Below are 22,951 nucleotides of genomic sequence, written 5' to 3' on the forward strand. Positions count from 1 at the left end.
TGCATATATATATATATATATATAATTTCGCATTAAATGCAGACATGATTCAGACATGAAAGTTTAGACATAATTATTTATGTTTAAATTTTTTCACATAAAGTACACACCACACACATTGAGGTGTGTATACTTTTTTTATCCAATGTATGTATACAATACACCAGCACTCATATCACATATACACACACACACACACACACAAGCATGCAGCAAACTCTCTTTTGCATTTTGGCAGGCTTTCCTTGCTGATTCAATCCACTTTAAGGAAATCACCGCAATGACTGATAAGCTTAAGCACAAGATTCTAAAATCTGTCTAGGGTTGAAGAGAGCTTATTGACTCTAAGGCCCATGCTTCAGAGATGCTTCCTTGTGAGTCACCTCAGAAAGCTAGATATTTTGCCACATTCTGACTCAAAGCATTTTTTTGCAATACACACTATATGGCCAAAAGTATGTGGACACCTGTCTAAAATACCTACTCAGCTCAAAGTGTTTGTCTGCTGAGGCATTAGAGCACACATTGTAGGATTCCTCTTTATCGGATCTATGGGGCTTAGCCCATGTATTTTCCAGCATAAACAATGTCCATGTGCACAAACAGAGGTCCAGAACAATATAGTTTGCCATGGTTCTAGTTGAAGAATTCAAGTGGCCTGTACCAAGTCCTGATCTTAACCCCACTGAACACCTTTAGGATGAGCTGGAACACTGACTGCACACCAAGCCTCCTTATCTGACAACAATGTCCAACCTCACTAATGCTCTTGTGGCACAAATCCCCACAGCCATGTTCCAAAATCTCATGAACGCATTCTCAGAAGAGTGGTGGTTATTAACGGCAAAGGGAGACTAAAGCTATGGGATGTTCAACAAGGAGATATGGGTGTGACTGGTCAGATATGTTTGGAAATATAGTGTATATGCTGCTAATAATCATGTAAAAACTGTCATTTTACATATTATATTTGTATAATGTTTGACATTTTAATGTCAAAAAATCTTTGACACTGACTGTTTATACCAGGACACATGCTTTCTATCCACCACTGGAATGGAAATCGACTTATTGGAAATTTTTAATCTGTGTAAATAAATGTAATTATTTTATAGCCATAGGTCTGATATAAAATTATTCAAGACACTGTTGGCTTTCGGTGTGAGAAGTTTTTTTTAATCTGTTCTAACTTTACACAGGATTTTAGTGGTTTAAAATAATGGCTTCAAATTTTAGATGCTTACAAACAAGAACTTCTCAGACAGTAAAAATGGGCTTGACATTACCATTTTCTTTGAAGATTTAAACATTTGAAAGAAAAAACTGCTTTTTGTTTTATTGGAACTTTTCTATGAATATTTTGTCTCTAGTAGGCTAGGTAAAACAGAAATGGTTTTGAAACACTACTAATTCCTAAAGCATGTATACATCCATATGGGCCACTAACCACCACTGTGGAGTGTGACATGACAAAGAAATTCAATGTCAGAAATTCAGAAAAATGGCAGCCTCTCATAAAAAGAGTTAATCAATCGAAAATGGAAACATAAGGCACCTATTCAGGTAATGCTTATTATCAAAAATGCATAGTATCAAGACACCACCATATTGTATAATACCATAATTTTGTGTGCCATTACACTCCAACCTGTTAAGCATTCTGTGTACTCAGTTCATTCAATTCCCCTTTCAATCTCAGGAGACGATGTTCTGCTACCTGTCCATTATTGGCCATAAATGGGTCATCCCTCCTGAAGGGTAAGTTTAGATTATAATGTCCATCAGTAATATTGATTCCTCTTCATGCTTCATGAACATTTTGTCTTCAACTGACATTTGGTCATACAATGACCTTTCATAAAAATCATTATTGTGTTGTTATATCAACAATGTTCCACCTTTGAGACAGAGATTCTATTTGCTGTAACACAAAGATGGCTATTCTACTCTTGCCTTACAGGATCACTGACAACCCATTCTAATCAGGTTGGTTTTATTCCTTAGAATGTTAAAGCTTGTGAAAAGAAATATGCAGAACTGGATCAATACATTCTTAGATGTCTCTGGTTTTATTTTCTTGGAAATGTATGCCTTTACTGGCCAAACTGATTTAATCTGTGTAGCTTTGAGTGTTCCCGGCCCCAGAATGGTCAGCCGCTTTGATGACCATCTGTGTGCTGCTCATAGATTGCTCTGATGTTTGCAGTGATGTGTAACACTCTGGGATGTGGTTTACTGCATGCTCTGCAGGTAAGACGCCTTATGTTCTTTGTTCACACGACTGGTTTTTGTCCGTTCTGTCTTAGAAATTATCATCTTCTTGTGTAAATTTTTCTTGAATTGTCAGGAGAATGCCTGTTTATGTCTGCCAATAAAGAGCATATATGTTCTGCACATTTTTGGAGCTTACCTCTGTTGGCTTCACATTTAGATTGCTTGAAAAACTGCTTTCCAATTACATTTTTGGATTTGTCTTTACTTCTGCTTAAATCATGAATATTAAATACTGGTTTCAAGGATATTGTAGATTGTTTGTATGTTTGTGAGAGAATGCAATACTTCTAACATTAGAACCAGTGTCTTATTCTTTTGCATACGCAGGTTCTTTCACAGCATTGCAACATCCTCTATGAAACAAGGCAAATTCCTGTAAAGCCTTTGATTCCTCTGATTTGATCATAGACGAGGTGAGAACTTTCTCCAGGCATTTAAAATGACCAAAGTAAGTGCTATTTTAGTCATTTATAGTCATTTAATAGCCTCTGTGCTGACAGCTTTGACAAGATCTTGAGCTTGTCCCTTGAGCTACTGTATAAGTATGTGCAATCTGTCATGGTCACTGTCACTTTTACTTCCAATCATTTGCTAAAATGGATGAATAAAGGATTTCTATGGTAGAATGTTTCCATCAGAACAAAAACAGACTGTTTTATTTTTTTGCAAAAGCCGAAAGAAATCACTGCTCACCAAGAATACTGTTTTTAAAGCAATCTTCTAAAGACTGTCCTGTTCCTGCAGTGTCCTTGGTTTAGCTTAAAATCCCTCCCTTGACTGAGCTATGTGCAGGGGGTCTGTGCAAAACTCTCAGAAGGTCTGCACTACAGTATGTTCTGCTGTTGAAGATCCTGTGGCAGAACAATCCTGCTGGGTTATACAGAAGATGGATTTCCCACATTAAACAGACAGGAAATTGCACATGGATCCCCACTTTAGGCGGCACAACTTGTGTGTTTGCAAATTTTGTGCTAAACTGCATTTTGTTCAGATATTTATTATCCATGGTGTTTGTTCTCTTTGGCATTGCTGTTCATAGTAGTTCATTTTGGTTGTTTTTGGCTGCTAATACAATTTCTAAAATTAGTCTTCTTCCGGAGTTCCTTACTTTGCCAGTACTACGGCTCTTTGTATTTACTCCAGAACGTGCTTTTGCTTTAAAACAGTGACTTTGTTTAGAAAAGCTGCCCTCAGTGTCTGCATGCTCATGGGGACAGGAACTATGGATGATGCACTAGAGCGTGTGCTTAATCTACGAGATCTGTTCGACCTTTTTCTTCTCACAGAGGTAATTACTGAGACTTCATTTTGAAGGACACTTTTAGAATCAGAAAAAGGAAATATGAGCATGGTTGAATGGGACACAGCTATTTTGTGATGGAGGAAGTGAAAGTGGAAAATTTGTTCAATTTTAGGTTTACTGTATACCGGCTTTTCATATATTCATTTTTATCTTTTATCATGTTTACATATAACTCATTGAGAGCTTTGAATTCAGCAAGCATGTTCAGCAAGCACATTTGCTTTCACTTCATCTGCATACTCAGTGTCAATCGACAGCATTAACAATATTCATATGCCAGGTAAGGTGTGACATTTTGATACTCAAGTCCCACTTTATGACACATTCCAAATATGGTATTTTGATTAGTCCATACATCTAAAGCATACAATTGTCTGTCTGTCCATCCATCCATCCATCCATGGATCTATCCATCCTTTTCCAATGAGTCAACGCATGTAAGGCCTAGGCAAACATTGTATTTGAATCAGTGCAGTGGCCAGCATACCTTAAGCATACCTTACTTTAAGAAATGAAAGTAGTGAACCACTACTTTTATTTCATTTCTTTTTCTTTGACAGGCTTTGATTTTTTTCCAGTGGGAAAAGCCTAGAGTTTCCTGTGTTGTTTTCTTGATTTTAGCCCAGATGAACCAAGAGAAGGAAGATGTTAAATAATTGATCCATATATTCCTTTATGCGCTCGCCGCCCCAGTTCCCTTGTACAACCCCAGTTCAAGCTCAGATTAAGTTATTACAGTTACATTAAAGTTAAAGACTCAAAGTTCTGGCACCAGCAATGGATTGAGTTCTGCACACCTTTAAATAGTAATCCTTTATGACTCACAAACACACAACAAATAAATTCAACAATAATGTAAATGAAAATTCAGGTTACAATAGATTTCTTTTTGACAGTAGCTCCTACATTGTATAAGCAGGTAGTCACACTAAGAGAAAGACGGTGGAAGATGATTAAGACGGTATGCTGTATAATTTTGATTTATTGTACACATTAAAATTGGAACTCTGGGAAAGCTTCACTGGTGTTAAGTGAGTAATAGAAATGTGGACATAAATGACAATAATAGAACACAAGAAAAAAATGTCATAAACAACCAAAAGTCAAATCATCCTTGCCCACAGACTGCACAATAACTGCTAGTTTCAAATCATCTACAATCAATAACAATAAACATTGCAATGACAAACAAGTAGAGCTGAGTTAAAATGTCAGCCATAGAATACTATGCCTTTTACACACCAACCAGAATTGTCTGGCTGTATTTACAGCTCATTTCCTCCTATCAGCACAGAAACACTTTTAGACTTTTATTGCAGTTGTCATTTTGTCCTTGGCAGACTGGAATTGCAATTCATATATCATTAGCTTCTTATTTCAGGAGCCTTATCAGAGTTCAGCACTAATAGGTTCTGTGTTAAGGACAGTGAAGATTGACAGTGATACTGAGTATGTGTGACACTAGTCTAAACAAAGAGAAGAAAAACTAACAAGATGTTTAACTAAAACTGCATTATTTCTGCTTGGTCATTGTTTAAATGGCACACACCAGTCTTGGAAAGAAAAGATAAAATAACCTAAAAAGAAATGTGATGGGCATAATTAAATCTTTCAACTATCTCACAAAATTGTGTGTGTGGGGGGAGAGATATATCAGATGTAATATTATATATATTTCTACATTCATTTTATGCAATTACAGCAATTACACTGTTTGCATTCTTCTCATACCCACACAGACATTATAAGACACTTGTAAGACTCAAGATCTACAAGCTGAGAGATTCTCTGACTTACCTTCTTTTCCCTGAGCCCTTATGCAAGGGAAGGGCATGAGCAGGATAATCCCAATCCCCAACCACCTCACCAGCCACAAGGCCCTCCTCATCTTCACTCACAGCTGTCTGCTGTCAACCTGAAAAAGAGAGGAAAAAAAGGTGTCAAATTTCATCTTTCATTCCCTGATATTTACATCTTAATGTGTTAAACAACTTAGACAACTTGGCATCTTTTGTGGCAGACCATCCTATTTTTAGGTAAACAAAAGGAACAGAATAAAGTTAATAACACCTGATATATGGTTGCATATCCCTTCCTTGCACTAATCAAATCAACTGAGATGGACGGACATCACAAAACTGTTATATATTCTTCTACTTCATGCTTTTCCAGTGTTGTGATGCAGCTTCTTTCAGTTGCTGTTTGTATTGTTTGGTTTCTCTCTTCAGGTGGTGTGAAATATTGATCAATTGGGTTAAAGTCTGTTGATTGGCATGGCAAGTCTAAAACCTTCCACTTTTTTTCCCCTGATCAAGTCCTTTGTTATGTTTGCAGTGTGTTTTGTACCATTGTCTTGCTGCATACTGAAGTTCCTCCCAATCCAATTGGATGCATTTCTCTGACAGAATGTTTCTGTACACTTCTGAATTCATTCTGCTGCTACCATCATGAGTTACATCATCAATAATGATTAGTTAGTCTGTTCCAGAAGAAGCCATGCAAGCCCAAGCCATGACAATACTTCCACTATTTTTCATTGATGAAGTTACTCTTCATTCTAGAACTTTTGTGGCTCATCTCTACATTTCTTATTTCAATAATGCACAAGCCACCAGATGCTACTCTACACACAAGATGCCTGCTTCAATGAAAGCAGTCAATATGTTCTTCATGACAGCTTTCATTTCCATACTGGTTCAATCGAGAACAAAATAAACTCAGTGTTAACCTGTTGGGATCTGTAGGAAGGAAAATTGAGTTATATTGCTGATAAAACATGACAGTAATAGCAAATGAGGTTCAGTTATACAAAAGCATTTTTAAGGGCAAGCCAGAGATGTGTCCTTTTGGGAATGGTCTAAATCCTGAAGTCATTTTCAAATCCAAAGTTTAATTTACTCTTTCGCAGTATTTGATGTATGATGGCAGATCATATTCTGGCAGTCCATCATGACAAATGAGATTACTGCTTTCATTTTTTTTTTCTCTCTTTTCTCTGTACTGTCTGCTTGGGTATTGGGCTCTCTCTGTGGATAGAACCTGTATAATGTAAATGATGTGAAAGTAAACTTAAGATGAGTGAATCAGCTTGATATGCCACCTATTTTCCCATTCACACATCCTGGAGCACTGACTGTGCCTAAGGCAGCTGTAAGCTGCTAAAGCTAGTTTAAAATCATAAGCAGATATGACTGAGCTTCTGTGTAAGTCAATACAACTGTGTAAATGTGGCATTAGTCCCCATCACTGCTTCCATCAGTCTTTAATCCCTCAAGAATAAATGGTGGGAAAAAATCCTATTTTGGCTTTCTGTATACAGCTAAGACTAAAGAAAACCTCAGAACAATGTGTCACACTTGGTGAATCTCTTTACCATCAGCTTTATAACTCCAAAGGACTTTAAAACCCCAGGATATTCAGTCCAGAGCAAACAGCCCAAACATACACAAACATGGAGTAAATGAATTTATATACTCACACCAAAGTGATACACTTTAGAGACATGAAATATACCTGTCTTTTTAATCTAACAGAGTGACTCAGCTCTCCTGATCCTGACCTGCTTTTCCCTTCTGCTTTCCTTATATGGTCAATTTTCTTCTGTACTCGTTACCCTGTAGTTAATTACTGTCACCTGTTTCAGTCTCCCCAAGCCTCCTTCAACCACCCCATTACTGTGTTTCCTCCACTGGCTTCCTGTAGCTTCCTGCATCAGCCTCAAAACACTGCTTGCATACAAAAAAAGTACCAGCCCCCACCTACCTAAAGGCAAGTATCACACCCCGCTCTGCACTATGCTCTCTTCGAGCCTCTAGCCAGAGCTTGACGTGACCCACCATCCCTCCAGACAAGGAAGACATGCAACAAGTCTGCTGTGTTTTGGCACCCAGGTGGTGAAATGAACTTCCCCTGGCTTACAGAGTCGCAGGCGGTCTTCAGACAAAAACTCAACACCCAACTCTTTACCAAGCACTTACACAAGCACTGGATTCAATTTAAACAAAAAAAGTAATCCACTGGCTATCTATCTATCTATCTATCTATCTATCTATCTATCTATCTATCTATCTATCTATCTATCTATCTATCTATCTATCTATCTATCTATCTATCTATCTATCTATCTATCGAAAATGTACAATAGAAACTATATATTTTTGAAACTATTCATTCTAAAATGTACCAGAGCATTCATAAAAGTTTTTTGTTTGTTTGTTTGTTTTTTCTTGGTTTATCTTGGTGTCCAATAAATAAGTTGGTTTGATAATAATTAAATGTGGCCGCATGTCTAACAGCATATTTCGTTCTATTTAGGTAGAAAAGTTAACCCTTCCCTGAGACTTTTTTTTCTTTAATCATTACAGATGGTATCACTTATATCCACTTTATACATCAGACAGCAAAAGTAAGCTGATTCCCTAAAGCCAACCATTAAGAATAACTGCCAACAGTTGTGGCAGTTACCAAATAGACTGCCACATTTAAGGCACCAAGCCATCATTAAGATTAGGATCCAAACAGACTCATCAAATCACAAACATCCAAATGTGGCCCCATCTAAATGTAATACTTATTGAATATGACAACCACAGCCTGCCAACGGGGTCAGAATGAAATAAACTAACATAGTTTTTAATTAGCTTCAAAAAAAGCTGCATTCTAACTCATGGGTGTCATTGTTTTTTCCACCTGATAACAAGATAACATCTTCCATGCTCTAAGTATGAGTAGAGAAGATAAGAGTGTGAACACATGCATTAGCTAAGCAATGACTAATCCTAAAGTTATTGCTGTCTACAACATTAGACTGCCAATGTTGCTGTACAACACAATGCACTTCCTGAGGTGAAAGGAAGGGTGTTTGGAAGTGGAACAAATAAAGATTGATGATATAATTTGGCAAATTACGATCCCTCCACACACTCCAATCACTGTTTCATAGGTCTAGTTATTCTGCATTCTTCCTTCACATTGTTTCATGAATCAGAAAATGCATTATTTAAAACATTAACATCTGCAAAAAAGGATCTTATCAAAACAGGAGACTTTATTTAGAATGATCTGCTTAGGTGAAATATCCTGAAAATATCATACCTTATATATTGCTTAATAATATAGAATGTATGGAGTAGAGCGTTTATTAATTACTAGATAACTGCAAGTGCATTCAATTTCGAGTTTGCAGTTCCACTTTAAATAAAAAAACAACCGCTGTTATATAGTCTGCAATAATAACGAGCATTATACAGAGCTTTTGTATTTTTATTTATTTAATACTTATTGTCAAGCCAAAATTTAGTTGTACTTTATTCAGTAGGCCCACAACTGGAAACAAGACCTTGTGACCAAACATGCTTTCAGTTTCTAGACCAAAACACTGGTCATTCAGCAGAAGGTTTAAGCTGCAAACCATGTGTTTGTGTCAACTTTTAATCTCAGTAGTAGTAATGAGCTATCCATGTCTTTTGAATTTTATTTTATACTTAACTGACATGGATATTTTGCATGGGTACACACGGGTGCTACCAAACATACCAAATACGTAATTTTCTGGAAGAGAATGGTATACTACATTCTCTCACCATCAAGCTGTTTTTTCCTGTATCAACCATCTGGCAGGTCACAGTGAGGTAAGCCAATATGAGTGAAGACTGCCAAAGACAGCACTTCTATTCATTACCCACTGTGAGATGTAATCAGAGAATGTGGGGAGCTCAAGTCTCTAATAACTCAAGTGATTAACCCATCCAGTGAGCTGGACTTTACCACCACAGTGGGCCTGATCATAATCAGCCACATTAAAGACAGCCCTCCTGTCATCACTCCCAACATTCAAATACATCACAAACTCAATCTGTGGCCACAGCCTGCTGGCTTCATTCATATAATCTCCTCAGTTTTGTCACTTATTAACCAACATGTAGTCTGAGATGTAGCTCCTTTATTATTCATCTGCTGATATTTTTTGTGTTTTTGTGCTCTGTTTTCTGATCACTGCCTTTGTCTTTTAACCTTCATACCAAATTTAATCGCTGCATACATTTTGCAAATGTTTTAAATGATACATTACATTATACTTTTTGTCTGGTTACTATAAGAATATGACAAGGCTTTTCTTGCTGATATTTTATAAATAACATCCAGCATCTAGGGTAATACAGTGACACAGCTGTTAGCATTCCTGCCTTTAGTTCCAAGGTCCCCTGTTCAATCCTCAGCTCAGGTCACTGTCTGTGTGGAGTTTCATATGATTCACACATTATAGCAGCAGCAGCAAAAGAATAGTGTTCTATCTATTCATCAATCCATTGAGTACACCACTTTTCCTACTGGGATCATGGGGAACCTAGAGCCTATCCCAGGAGATTTGGGGCACAAGGCAGAGTACAGCCTGGACAGGATGCTAGTCTGTCACAGGGCATACAATCATACACAAACTGACACACCCATTCACACACTACAGACAGTTTAGAGATGCCAGTAAGCCTACAACGTATGTCTTTGGAAAACTGGAGTACCCGGAGTAAATCCCTGACATGGGGAGAGCATGCAAACTCCACACATAAGTGGCAGAGGAGGGAATCGAACCCTTAACCCTGTAGTTGTGAGGCAAGTGTTGGCAGTAAGAAATAGTCAAAAATAATAAAATAAATGTACACACTAAATTTATAAATAGTAGTAAAAGTAATGTAAACTGTAAATACTAGTCTGCTGAGTTAATGTAAGTTTTGGCAAAGAATAACAACAGATATGCAGGAAAGTAGTTATGATGAGCAGAGCATCCATAATTAGTTGAGTAATGCATGAATATAGTGAGTTAGAAACAACACGGTAAAAAACAAAAATGCAAACAAAAGTCCAGATACAGTGGTAAACTGTTGGGGGGAAAAAAAACCTGTACCATTCCTTGCAAAAAATTTTTTTAAAAAGCTTGTTTTTATTCTAGCATCCAAGAAATTTACCAAGCTGGCCATCTCTGTCCTGAAATTAATACACTTTGCAGTCAAGCTGATCTGTATTACTCATGTGTACATTTGGTCACATTTGTGGGTCTGTTGCTCCACCGGTTCCACCATCTCTCAGGGTTCAAGGAAGATATGCATCACGACTCGTCTCTGTTCCAGCACCTAGGTTTTGGAATGAACTCCCCCTAGATATCTGAACAGCCAAGTCACTGGTCTTCAAAAAACGGGTGAAGACCTACCTCTTGCTGAAATACTTAAACTATCACTTCTTTTTTTTTAAAGATACTTGACTGTATGCTCTTGATATATTACCTCCCAACAGAGTTTTAGACTGATGGGTTTCTTAGTCTGTGACCTAGTGAACCAGTATTTATGTATTCACTGATAGAGATTTCAAAAGCACTTTTGTAAGTCTGAATAAGAGCAACAGCCAAATGCTGTAAATGTACATGTAAATTTTATTCATTTTGTGGGCTATTACTACAATAACCTTGAGGTGAAAGTGTACTGTGGCATTTCATGAGCCATCACCATGTGTGCTGTGTTCCTGTACAGTGATAAAATTATCAACAGGGATTGAGATTTAACAACATGGTAAACACTTCAATGTGATGTTCCACTGGTATTCTTGTATATGTAAGTTTTCCGCATTGCTCACACTTGTGTTCTATAGATTTTTTTTTTTTGTGTGTGTGTCTGTGTGTGTGTAAATATACTCTGCTGGTTATTAATAGCCAACCAGTTAAAAAACCTGCATTTATTTATGAAGTGTATTTCTGCTTCTTCTGCTGCTGCTCTTCCAACTGTTCCTTTGTATAATTTTATTGATAAAAATGCTTAAAGTTTGTAGCTTATTTTTTTAATAAAATGAGCAGTGCAAGGGGATGTGTAAAGAAATAAAATGGGTTGGTGACAAATTTTCCTTTTCCTTCCAATTTGTCATAATTGAATAGTTAGTTGTGAGAAAGCTACAATTGACACTGAGTAATGATTTTTATCTCTTTCATAGGTTGATTGTCTCAATTTATTTTGCTTGTTTTTTGTTTGTTTTTATTATTATTATTATTATTATTATTATTATTATTATTATTCTCTCTCTAGTTTACCACCTCACTATACCTAGCCTTCCAAAAGGGTCATATAACAGGAAATATTGCACAGCTGCTCTTAAAGGTGTGGAGGTGGGTGTGATTAGGAAGATTCTGGGTTTTTTTTTTTTTTTTATTGTATGCAGTGTGAGTTGTGCTTTCGCTGATTGTCATGTGTAACCACTTATAATATCATTGGCTAGACCAGTGCTCTCTGTAGGTCTGTAGTGTTTTATGTCATGTAACGCAACATCATTCACTGCAGCCAACATGGCTGCCATGGACTATAACTCCCAGCAGCTACCAACACTCCCTAGCTCACAGTCACCAGTCTTTTATTGTGGTCACCCGTGTTTTATTATTTATGTTTGTTTGGTAGACTATAAAAGCAATTTTGTTTCAGTTCCGTGTTGTGAGGTATTTACTCTTCTTTTGGTCTGTGGTGTTACTTACCCTGTTTGAATAATTCTGTGATTTTTCCGGGTTTTGAACTTTGTTTGGTTTTCCAACTTTGATTCTAGCCGTGATATACCTGTTTGATCCTCTTGACCTTTGCCTGTTTTTGACACAAGTTTGCAAAACCGTTTGGATTTATGTTTTGATTTTTTTTTTTTTACTATGCTCATAATTTTCACATTCCAATACTTTTTTGACTCTTTCATTTCCTTTGACTTTTTTCTTTATTAAAGCCTTGTATATTGTATTATTTCTTTATGTAAGCCTTTGCATCCTACCTTCTGACACTGATTCATGACATGTCAAGTGAATGTGTGTCTGGTGGTAATTTATGGCATTCTTTTCTTTTGTCACCCCAGTGTTTACTGTGTGACATTCTATAATTTTTTTAGGTGAGGCATGTAACTGCATAAGCAAAATAAAATCTTCCCACTTATTGGACCTTTGTCTTGTTCTCATGAATTTAGTTGAACAGCCTAGCAGGAAACCCTGGCTTATTTTGGGATTCCCTACTCAAATAAAACAACTGAAGTGGATTAGTCTGCGCACTGTGAAGTGTTACACAGTTTCATATATTCATGTGTAGGTGTACGAAAACAAAGGGGATAGCGGTTATATATAGTTGGATAAAGAGGAAAGTGATGCTCCCTGTAAGCCTGCACAGCTTTTTCAGAAATGAAGTGTTCAACAAGCAGTCAATCCATCTTTAGTGCTATACACAACATGGCATCAGTTTCTGCAGACTTGCTGACTATGTTTGCAGTAAGCAAAAATGACATGCTATAATAGAAGTCAATCCCTCTCATTTACTCCCCCAATATGTCTTTTAAAGTGACAACCGTCTGTAATTCAAGCCAAAGCTCCATCATACATATTACTTCTCTTGAGTCCATGGGTTTCCCCTTGTTGATGTAAGACATTTTCTCATGCCACATGTTGTATTTGTTAATTTGCGATAAACCCCTGTGGATCCCCAAACCCAAAACATTTTCATTTGACATCAGCATTTTCATGACATGACAATCCTTTCATGAGCTATTTCAATGAGTGTCCTAATCTTTTCCTCATTCTACTCAATGAAGCCAGTGATTCAATTCCTTTTAATTTAAAGCTGTTACAGCATGTGTGGTATAATTCAACAGGAAAATAGTCTCCTGACTGGTTACCATGTTACCATGGTGATTTTTTTTAGCTGGTCATTACAGTGTATTTATTTTAGTAGAAGCTAAAGCTTCTATAAAGCTAACCTTTAGCCAAAATAATTGCTTACAGGAGTTTAATGTGCTCATGTCTCACATACTCCTTTGTGCTTGAAGAACAGATGTTCATTTTAGATGTTCAAATGATGAATAAATGTTATGAATATTTTAAAATGTAGGTGAAAGTTGTCCGTTTAATGAGGCATTTAAAAAGGAAATGGGTAGTGGCTGGCAAATGCGCAAAGTAAAGTGCAAATTTTATTGTAAAGCAAATTTATCCTGAAACACAATAACTGCCATTAAGAAATTTTATAATGATACTAGCTAGCTAGCTAACAACCCTAATTAAGCTAGCTATTTAAAGATCTGTAACATCAAGGTAGCTAGCCAGCTAATATTAGCAAGCATAAAGAAATAAATAAATAATAAACACACTAGATAAAACTAGATAAAAAGCCAGTCAGTAGCTGTGTTTATTATATCTTGTTTTGTGTGTGTGTCTGTGTGTGTTTATTTAAGTTGATTTGTGAGCGTCATTTTATTGTCATTATGGTGGACCTACACTACCCATAAGCCACAGCACATCATATGACCAAGTCAGGGGCCTCATTGGTCACTCACTCGTTTCTCCTAATTGGTATCACTATTTAAGTTTTGGAGTGTGTGTGTCAAGCTTTGTCATTTGCTGCCATGGTATTGCTTATAGTCTGTATGTTCCTTGTCTCATGCTCATTGCATCTGTTTATTTATTTTTTTGTTTTAACATTGTCGTTGTTACAGAAACACATAAACCACCTGTATTTGCTTCCATCTCCACAAACAGTACCTGACAATGAACAGCAGGGATGGAGTGTTCCAGTTGCACCAAAAACGTAATTATGCTTTGGGCAGATCAAAGATCTATTATCTCAAACCAAACACTTCATAGCAATATAACAACATCCCACTAATAAGCTATTACACTATCTTACATCTAATATACTCAGAACTGAAGGTAACATCAGAAGGTAGTGAGCATTACAAGCTAGGTGTAGAAAGGTGTTTGGTGTCTGATCAACACTATAATCCTGCCATGAAGACATTCAGTGTGTGTGTGTGTGTCTCATTTGTGATGCTCTTAGAACCTTTTCCCACCTGCACCCTGACCTACAAACCATCAGAGCTCTATTTTACCTGAGAGCTGTCAAAAGAAAAGCACTGTGCCCCTTTTACTCATCTCAGCACAAGGTTGAACAGTTTATTAATCATATCTTTGGATAAAAGTTTATGGTTGAATCACTAAAATTTTTACAGCATAATGCAAAGTGTTGATCATTCTAGGATGATGAAAAATGAAAATGTGAAACCTTGCATGAATGTGAAAAACAATGAAAAACAATCTTTAAGGAAAATGTGGGAGTTATTAAGCGTGTTTCTTGCCCTGATATTGTCACTTTGATCTCCTGCATTACCAGCCTGGCAATTCTGCTTCTTCAATATCGTTCAAACTATACACTCTGCTTTAATTAGGTGCCAGAAGCAAATTAAATTTGGACAAGGAAAATTGCTACACTCAAATATTATAGTCAGGCTTTCAACATTGTTGTTCCATCAAAACTAATCCTCAAAGTGCTGGATGTGGGACTCAGCACTACTATTTCCCAACCAGATTCTTAGACTTTCTTATGAGCAGACCTATGCATTTTATTTGAATAGGTTATTTTTTTACTCTTTAGCCCTTAGTTCTGTGATATCTTATGTAGCTCTGTGTCTTTATTCAGCACCAGGGTCCCGGAAGACAGTTGATACACTATGTGATTTCACTATCTATGCATCTGCTATATATGGCCGAAATGACAATAACAGCCTCTGGACTTGACTTGACTTGACTCAGAGTGTAATATTTCCTCCACCCAGATCCTCAACACATGCACCCCAAAATGTAGTGTGCTGAGGTCTACTACTCTTCTCTTAGTTGACCTATGACTAAGGAGCCAGACACAGCTCTCATCCCACCATAAAATATATAGAAGACACTGTCACAGATGACCTGATCTCCAACAATAATGAGACGGCTTACAGGGAGCAGGTCAAGACACTTGACAGAGTAGTGTCAGGACAGTAATTTGTCTTCTAGTGTCAGGGTGACTAAAAGCCTGTCTTTGACTTGAGAAATTAGGAAGTTGATCACGCGCTCATTTACATCACAGAGGATGCTGTGGAGATTGTTCATAGTTTCTCTATTATCAGAGCCTCCATCATCACTGACTTCACATCATATCACAGCTATTATCAGAAGGCCTACCAGTGCTATTTCTTCCACTTAAACATCAACTTCTAAATAGGCACCATCACAACTAGTCTTAGACACATCTTGGTTTAGCAACTGTTGAGGCTGGCAATGTCAACATATGTCATTGAGGACAGTAATTACCTTGTGAATAGGCTGTTCTTTAGTGTTTGGAAGTGGTAGGCTGATGTCATTATTTAGGACAAATAGGAGGAAATGTGGATACAAGCACATGAAGGTTTTAATAAAAAAATAACTGGGAAAAAACACATGCTACCCATTTATCAAGCAGCTATCAAACATGGAACATGAACCATGAACCAAGAAACAAAGACACAAGAACAAAATGACCAAGAACAAAAGATGTAAAAATAACAGTGTGATTATGTAATAACAAGACACAGTGACATGGATAACAGACTGAAAAAAAATGAAGTAATAGAGAAGCATAGAAAATGAGAACAATAGCAAAAAGTTGTGGAAAACTGAGAAAAAGTAGCACTTAAGATGCTAGTGACTTGCAGTGAGATGGCTGATTCAAGTGTGGATGTGCTGCATAATATTTATCGAAGCAAATAAAAGACATAAGAAAAACAGGCAGAGTTTAGCTGAGAATCAGGAAACACTATAAGAGACAGCATTCATGAGATTTGTTCTACTAAAATCTGGCAGAATCTGTAGCACTGTAGCCACAAGATTTAGAGACAGATTTAACCTTTGGCCCATTAGGTTTTCAATGAGACATTTTTACTAGTAGCTTTGATTGTTTTCCATTAACATCCCATGCAAGATAAATATGGGTTGCTGCTACTAAACAGTCAACCATAATTTAATGGTGACAGCAAACAGTTTTGGACAGTGGTGCACAACATCATGTTTTGAAGCCAAAAATGATTCAGTATACTTAACTGAATAAAGAAATGGAGAGGATTTACATTATGGAAGAAAAACATTATCTTATCTTGATCTTATCTTATTAAGATCAAGTATAATTAAATGATTTTGTATTATTGTGTAATTGTGTCCTTCTCTCTCCTACAGAAATAGTTTGGGACATCTGTTAGGCAGTCCCTCTAGGATTTCCAGATTATGTGATCACAGACGTTAGTGCAAAATCAAGCCAACTTTTTACTGCAGATTTTTTACAGATTTAGGCCAAGACATGTGACAACACCATCATCACAAAACACATTCAGCCAAAACCCTCTTCAATTCACATGCATCAAACATGAATATAGCTAACATTGAAACTAATTACATGTTTTGTCACTGCTATTAGTTTAAAAGAAGAATCCTGTGTTTGCAATTTTGGCAATTCATGTAGATTTCCAAAGAAATATTTTGAAAAAAAAAAGCTACAGCATTATCAAGCATTTTTAGCTACAAGTCACTGCTCTCTTTCTGATAAATCAAATAAAAATGATAACGAGAAATAATAATAATAATAACCAACAACAATAACATGGCATTTCTCCCATCTATTCATTTTGATTTCCTTGAAATTGACTGATGTAAGTTTAATGATGTCTTGCATCTAATCATCATTCTCATTCTATTTTGCTCAAAGACAAACACAAGTACATTAGAGGACACTTTGTTTCAGGATTACACACACAAGCAAAAACAACAACAAGAACAAAAACCCAATGACAGGCTCAGACTGCATGTAACAAATTGGTGTGTGGTGTATGATTTAGAGGAAAATCATAAAGTTCGTGCCAGTGTGCAGAGCAGGTGATCTGTCTATGATCAATGATCAGATCGTTTATTTCCCAGCATAAGTACTGTAAACGACAGGTGCACTGGTGCAGTTCAAATAAATATAAAAACAAAACATTATGATTATGAGCATATCCCCAGAACACTGGGTAGCAATTAAATTCTAGATGCCAGATGCCAGCCACCATAGACACCCACCCTCACACATTCACTCGCTCTTTTATTCCAAGGAGGCAATTTAGTGTAACCAATCCAAGCAGGAGGTAGAAGGAAACCCAATGTACACGTGGATGTCAGGCTGGGATGAGACTAGTGGAACTGTAAGCAAGTTAAAATAAATGCAGTGCTAACACTGGACAAACAATACAAAATTGAAAGTTAAAAGCAATGTCAAAAATCTAGTCAGAAGGGTCAAAAACCATAACAAGGAAACAGATCAAACAACACAGCAGCAAAGCAGGAGCAACCGAAAAAGTAACACCAGAAAACAATCTTGAACTTGAACACTGACTGACATCAGAGAAGGCAATGAACAAGGAATTTTGGGAATTGGAATTTTCGGGCTATGATGTTCTTATGACAGGGAAAAACATACAAAATTCCATGCAGACAGGAAGCCAAGCTCACGATCAAACCAGGGAGCTGTCATTATTAATAGAAATACTGATATTTCTTGTGTAAACATTATTCATATTTTATGTTCTCTGTAAATATCTCCACATCAAAGCAACAGAAAGCAAAACAAGATTCTCCATGATGACACAATACTGTGAATTAGTGTCTTTTCAGTAGATCTAAAAAAAAAAAAAATCATATCTACATAATAATTTTGCTCTTTGTACAACTTCATTTTCATATCTCTATGATTCCCCAACTAAAATATTTTCAAACAAAAGTAGTCAATCTATTCTGATGCTAATGTCAAGGACTTCAAAAAAAATCATTTATCATTTACTTAATTTACATCAGAAATAATTTTAAACAATTCATTAGAGACACTATATTTCAACATTAATTCACTATATCAGAATTCTAGTAGGTCAAAAGTTTACATTCCCCTAGTTGACTGTCTCTATGTAAACATTCTGGAAGATTCCAGAAATTGATTAAATGACTTTTCGAGGCCAATTGTTATAATTAGGAGTTCATGCATGGTCACGCTACACTTTTGATTCTATTGACTTTCATATACATGCATGTAAATGTTGAAACTTGGAAAGGCAAGCTGATTTCACTGCATTCATTTGAGATTTTGTTGTATTCTAACCTCCAATTGAAGATGTGTGACCAACATAAGACTGACTCATCACAGCATGACCTCATAAGAAAATCCAACATGGAGGAAGCACTGAGTATACCATTTTATACAACACAGGTTTAAAGGAATATAAAATCAGCATGAGTTTGAAGTAGTGTTTACTGTAGATCCATCAACTTTGACACATTAGTTGGTTAAATTTATAACACTGAAGATGCAAATATTATAAATGCATGATCACTGAGAGGGCTGGCTTGTTGTTAAGAAGTATAAAAAAAATTATATATTATTATAAAAAAAAAGTCATATCTGGATGCCGTCCGTATTTGCTGCAATCTTCCTCTAATGTGACTGTACCTTTAGTTAGGAGTGCAGCTGTGGCTGTAAAGAGGCCTATCTTTAGAGACAGTGCCTTTTTGCACTTAATACCATGGGAAAATCCCAGCAACTCAGCCTAGACCTCAGAAAAAAACTGCAAGCTCCCACAGGATTCTCTTTAGGATCGATTTCCAAACAACTGAAGCTACCATGAGCATCTGTACAAACAACTGCTATGCAAATTTTAAAAAATCTTTAAACTACAGAGACCCTGCATTATTGAGGAAGCAGGCACAAATTAGTTCGCAATGGCCTGAAAGGCTGTGGTGTATAGCAGAAGCCCTTACTCTCAACCAGCATAAAAAGCAATACTGAAGTATGTAGGTTTATCACCAGGACAAAAACCTAGCCTCTTGGAGGAGTGTTCTCTTGTCTGATAAAACACAAATGGACCATACTGTATCTATAAGAGCTATGGTGGAAAAAGGATGAAGCTTTTAATCTGAAGAACACCATCGCAATTGTAAGGCATGGGGGTGGCAGCATCATAATGTGAGGGCACTTTTACAGGGAGGAAAAGGGACTAGTACACTTAGAAGTACCTAAATAGATGGCTTCATTAAGAAGGAAAATTAGCTTGAAATACTGAAGCAAATACTTGAGACATCAGCCAGAAATTATGGTGAAAAGCTTGTGGAAAACTCCAAATATTTGATTCAGGTTTAAGCAAATTTAATGCCACTAAACACTGAAGACTAGATATGAACTAAAAGCTCACATAAATAAATGTGATCCAGAGATCCTGAACACTGCTGCTCTCTGGACCTGCCTGATCTGTCCTGATGCCCTCATTTTGCTTGGAGTCTCATCACTTGGAGGCTGCTTGCTGCTGCTGAGGATTGCTCCACTTAGAAAACCTGGAGATACATGAGATTCCTGGCAGTGGCTTTAAACTGCTTTTGCCGCGGCCAGTTTTTGCACTGGGGTCTTCATCATTGAACATTTGATGGATTCGTCAGGAAGGAATTTATTTTAAAACTATTATAAATTTAGAAACTATGCTGATGCTTATACTTATTAGTTGCTAGAGTCTCTGGTTTACACAAGTGTACTTGACTACATACAGTTATAGAAAGAAAATTATTAATAATCACACTGCCTGGTGAGGTTGGATTTTCTTTTGAGTCCTCTCAAGGTTTTTTCCCCATATAATTTGAGGGAGCATTTCTTGCTACTGTTGCCTCAGACTTACTCATTAGGGAAAAATCTAAAGTAAAATGTTAAACTTATTTATTCTACTTTTTTAAATTCCAAATATAATTGAATTGAAATAAATAGCTATTATTTCGACAGAGGTGTGTTAATGAAAAAAATGTGGATTTCAGTAAAGTTTGAATTAGTTTGAAAGTCTTTAACCTAGGTGTAGGTTGTATATCTAGTTTCTCATTCAAAGGCATTTTGAAAATTGGATGCCTGAGTAAAGTAGGTAATGCATCTTCTGCATGTTCATTACACCTGCTATTGTATTTCACTGCCACCTTCTCAGTCACTGCAAATGATATGTTATGGATGTGTCAGAGAAGCGGGCTTAGAATAATTAGCCAAATGGCATTTCACTATGTGTAACCACTTGACACTTTTAACAATAAGTACATGTACTCTGACCAAGAAAGAAATCAGCCATAGCCTAATAATGTCTTTTGTTATTTTTGTGCTGCTTCTCAGTTTAATGATGTATGTAACTATAAGTTCACTCTGTCTAGAAGCTGTGTGTGACCTATTTTATACATTACTCTGGCTGTATTGAAGAAGTCTCCTAGCTCATTTGGTTTGAGTACTGGATATTTAACTGGAAGAATACATTTGTACTGTGTCTTTCTGTTGGATCATTATGCACATTTATAAATAGTAATGAGAATTGTTAAGTTTAGGATTAAAAGTGTTACATAATGCCTTTAATAATTAACCTGTAGAAGTCACAGCTTATTATTCGGTCATTCGACAAGCATGGTAATTAGCTATATACTATTAATTATTCAGTAATCACAATGAAACAAAATTGAAAAGGTATAATAAGAGCACAACAAGATGGAGTCTGGGAATATAGGTAGCACCACAGATCCACACAGTCTTGTGGCCTTATATTATTTCCCATTAATTAAAGTGATGAAAGAACAACAGAGTTGAATTTTATATGTACAAGTTAGACTGAAATATGGTTATTTGGGGACATATGGTGATTTTATTTTCACCACCTGGCAACTGTGCTATGAATGACACTTTATTGCCCACAGTGTCCAGGCTATTTTTGGAGAGAAACTAACTTATGTCCTTCAATTAGTTTATTATACCTGTAGGAGCCTATTACACACACAGGAAGGAAGCCTTGGTCTTCATGTCATAATCATGCTGCTGTAGCTTCATCAGCTTTACTGAGCAGCTCTCTTAAACCCTTGTTTTGGCCCCGCAATTTCCTGTCCCCATTCAAATAAAGCAGCGTTTTCCTTCTCCTCTACAGCCTTCCTGCCAGACCTCCAGTCACTGAGAACTCTTTTTCTGTGTCTCTGTCTGTTTCTCTCTCTCCCTCTGTCCTGGCTTGCTGCTTGGCTTGCCCTGGGTGATGGGACTGGCACACACTGATTAGAGACGAATCAGAGAACTGTGATAGTCGTTGGTCTACACTCAAGATCTCTTGGACGCAACAAAGCAGGAGGAACGGAAAACTGTGGAAAAAACATAAGTAGTAATAATGGATTCAGTGAGATAGAGTATCTGCTGTTAACACATTACTGTAGCTCAGCTCTAGTTTACACTTTTTTCAATTTAGCTTTTTGTGTCTTTGTGTGCCTTTCACCTCTACTTCTTGCCATTTCTCATTCACTTCCCTCTTTATGCATCCCAGTGGGCTATCTCTCCTTGCTAACTTTCTGTCTGCACTTCTCTCTCTCTCTCTCTCTCTCTCTCTCTCTCTCTCTCTCGCGCTCTCTCTCTCGCGCGGTCTCGCCCACTGTCTTCCTCTCAGGCTCACCGTGTGGATGGAAATCATTTCAGGCATCACTAAACACGAATCTCTTATCAACAAATGGAGAAATGTATTCCTCAAGACTCCACTGTGCATTTGAATACAGACATATTTGAGCAAAGATATATCACACCCTGATATTCAAAATGTTCTCAGAAACCTGCAGCTTATTATATTATGGAATCTCACACTGCCATAGAGTGAACAATTTTAAAAAAACAAAAAAAACATTGTCCCTTTTTAGAAAAGTGAAAAAAAAATGTTTAAGATTCTTTTTTCTTGTTACTGTTATTTAGCAAAATGTTATAGTCTGTCAGCTTCCAATGACATAATGCCATCAACCAACCCTACACAAGGTTTTTTTACATTTACTAGTACACATTTAAATCATTTCTCAGATACTTTTATATTAACTGCATCTATTCACTACATCTGGTATAAAATTGGCATTGTAGAAATTAAGTCTATATGTATTATTTGATAGTCAGCTACTGAAGAGTTATGAAGATCTAATGAATTGTTACGCTACCTACTGCATGGTACAACTATTAAGACACATACTTATACATTATTACATTTGGAAATGGATCCACAAAAAAAAAAGCAAAATGTTAATTTGGGAACAAAGTGCTTCTATATATCTATACAGTATTCTAATACAAATACTAGAACTAAACTGAATTTGTTGTTGTTTTATTGGCTTTTAACAGTGAAATTTTTTGTGACACACTGATCTTAACGGCATGAAGAGTTTTAGGGGTCCAGTGTGTCTTGTCCCTCGCCCTGTCAATATAACTATTCCTTCAAATATTTATTACTAAACTAAAAAGACTGTATCGTAACTGTATGATGTTTCATACAGTTTTTGCACTTATATAATCATTCTGTGTGTATTTTAACATCTTTTACTGTGACTTGACTATCTCATATACAGATCAAGCCATGATGTTTTTGCCACTATTGTCTGTTTACCATTCCCAGTCAGTATAGCTTAATAAAGCTGACCTTGAAGCCTATTCATTACTTGATGTGAATTTGCAAAGTCAGCATCTCTAAGAATAAAGCAGGTCAAGAATCCCT

The 22,951-nt window shown here is 36.5% G+C and overlaps 1 protein-coding gene across 1 annotated transcript in view; it reads right to left on the reverse strand.

The window, feature by feature from the left end:
* pcdh15a (protocadherin-related 15a) overlaps positions 1–22,951 on the reverse strand; it is a 197,263-nt gene that overhangs the window by 170,161 nt on the left and 4,151 nt on the right. Inside the window, exon 2 of the mRNA XM_058386243.1 lies at positions 5,375–5,492. Within this exon, the coding sequence (XP_058242226.1) occupies positions 5,375–5,465 (91 nt within the window). The 5' untranslated portion in view covers positions 5,466–5,492. The remainder of the gene's footprint in view (positions 1–5,374; positions 5,493–22,951) is intronic.

The sequence above is a fragment of the Hemibagrus wyckioides genome, linkage group LG03 (genome assembly GCF_019097595.1).
Source record: "Hemibagrus wyckioides isolate EC202008001 linkage group LG03, SWU_Hwy_1.0, whole genome shotgun sequence".
NCBI lineage: Eukaryota > Metazoa > Chordata > Actinopteri > Siluriformes > Bagridae > Hemibagrus > Hemibagrus wyckioides.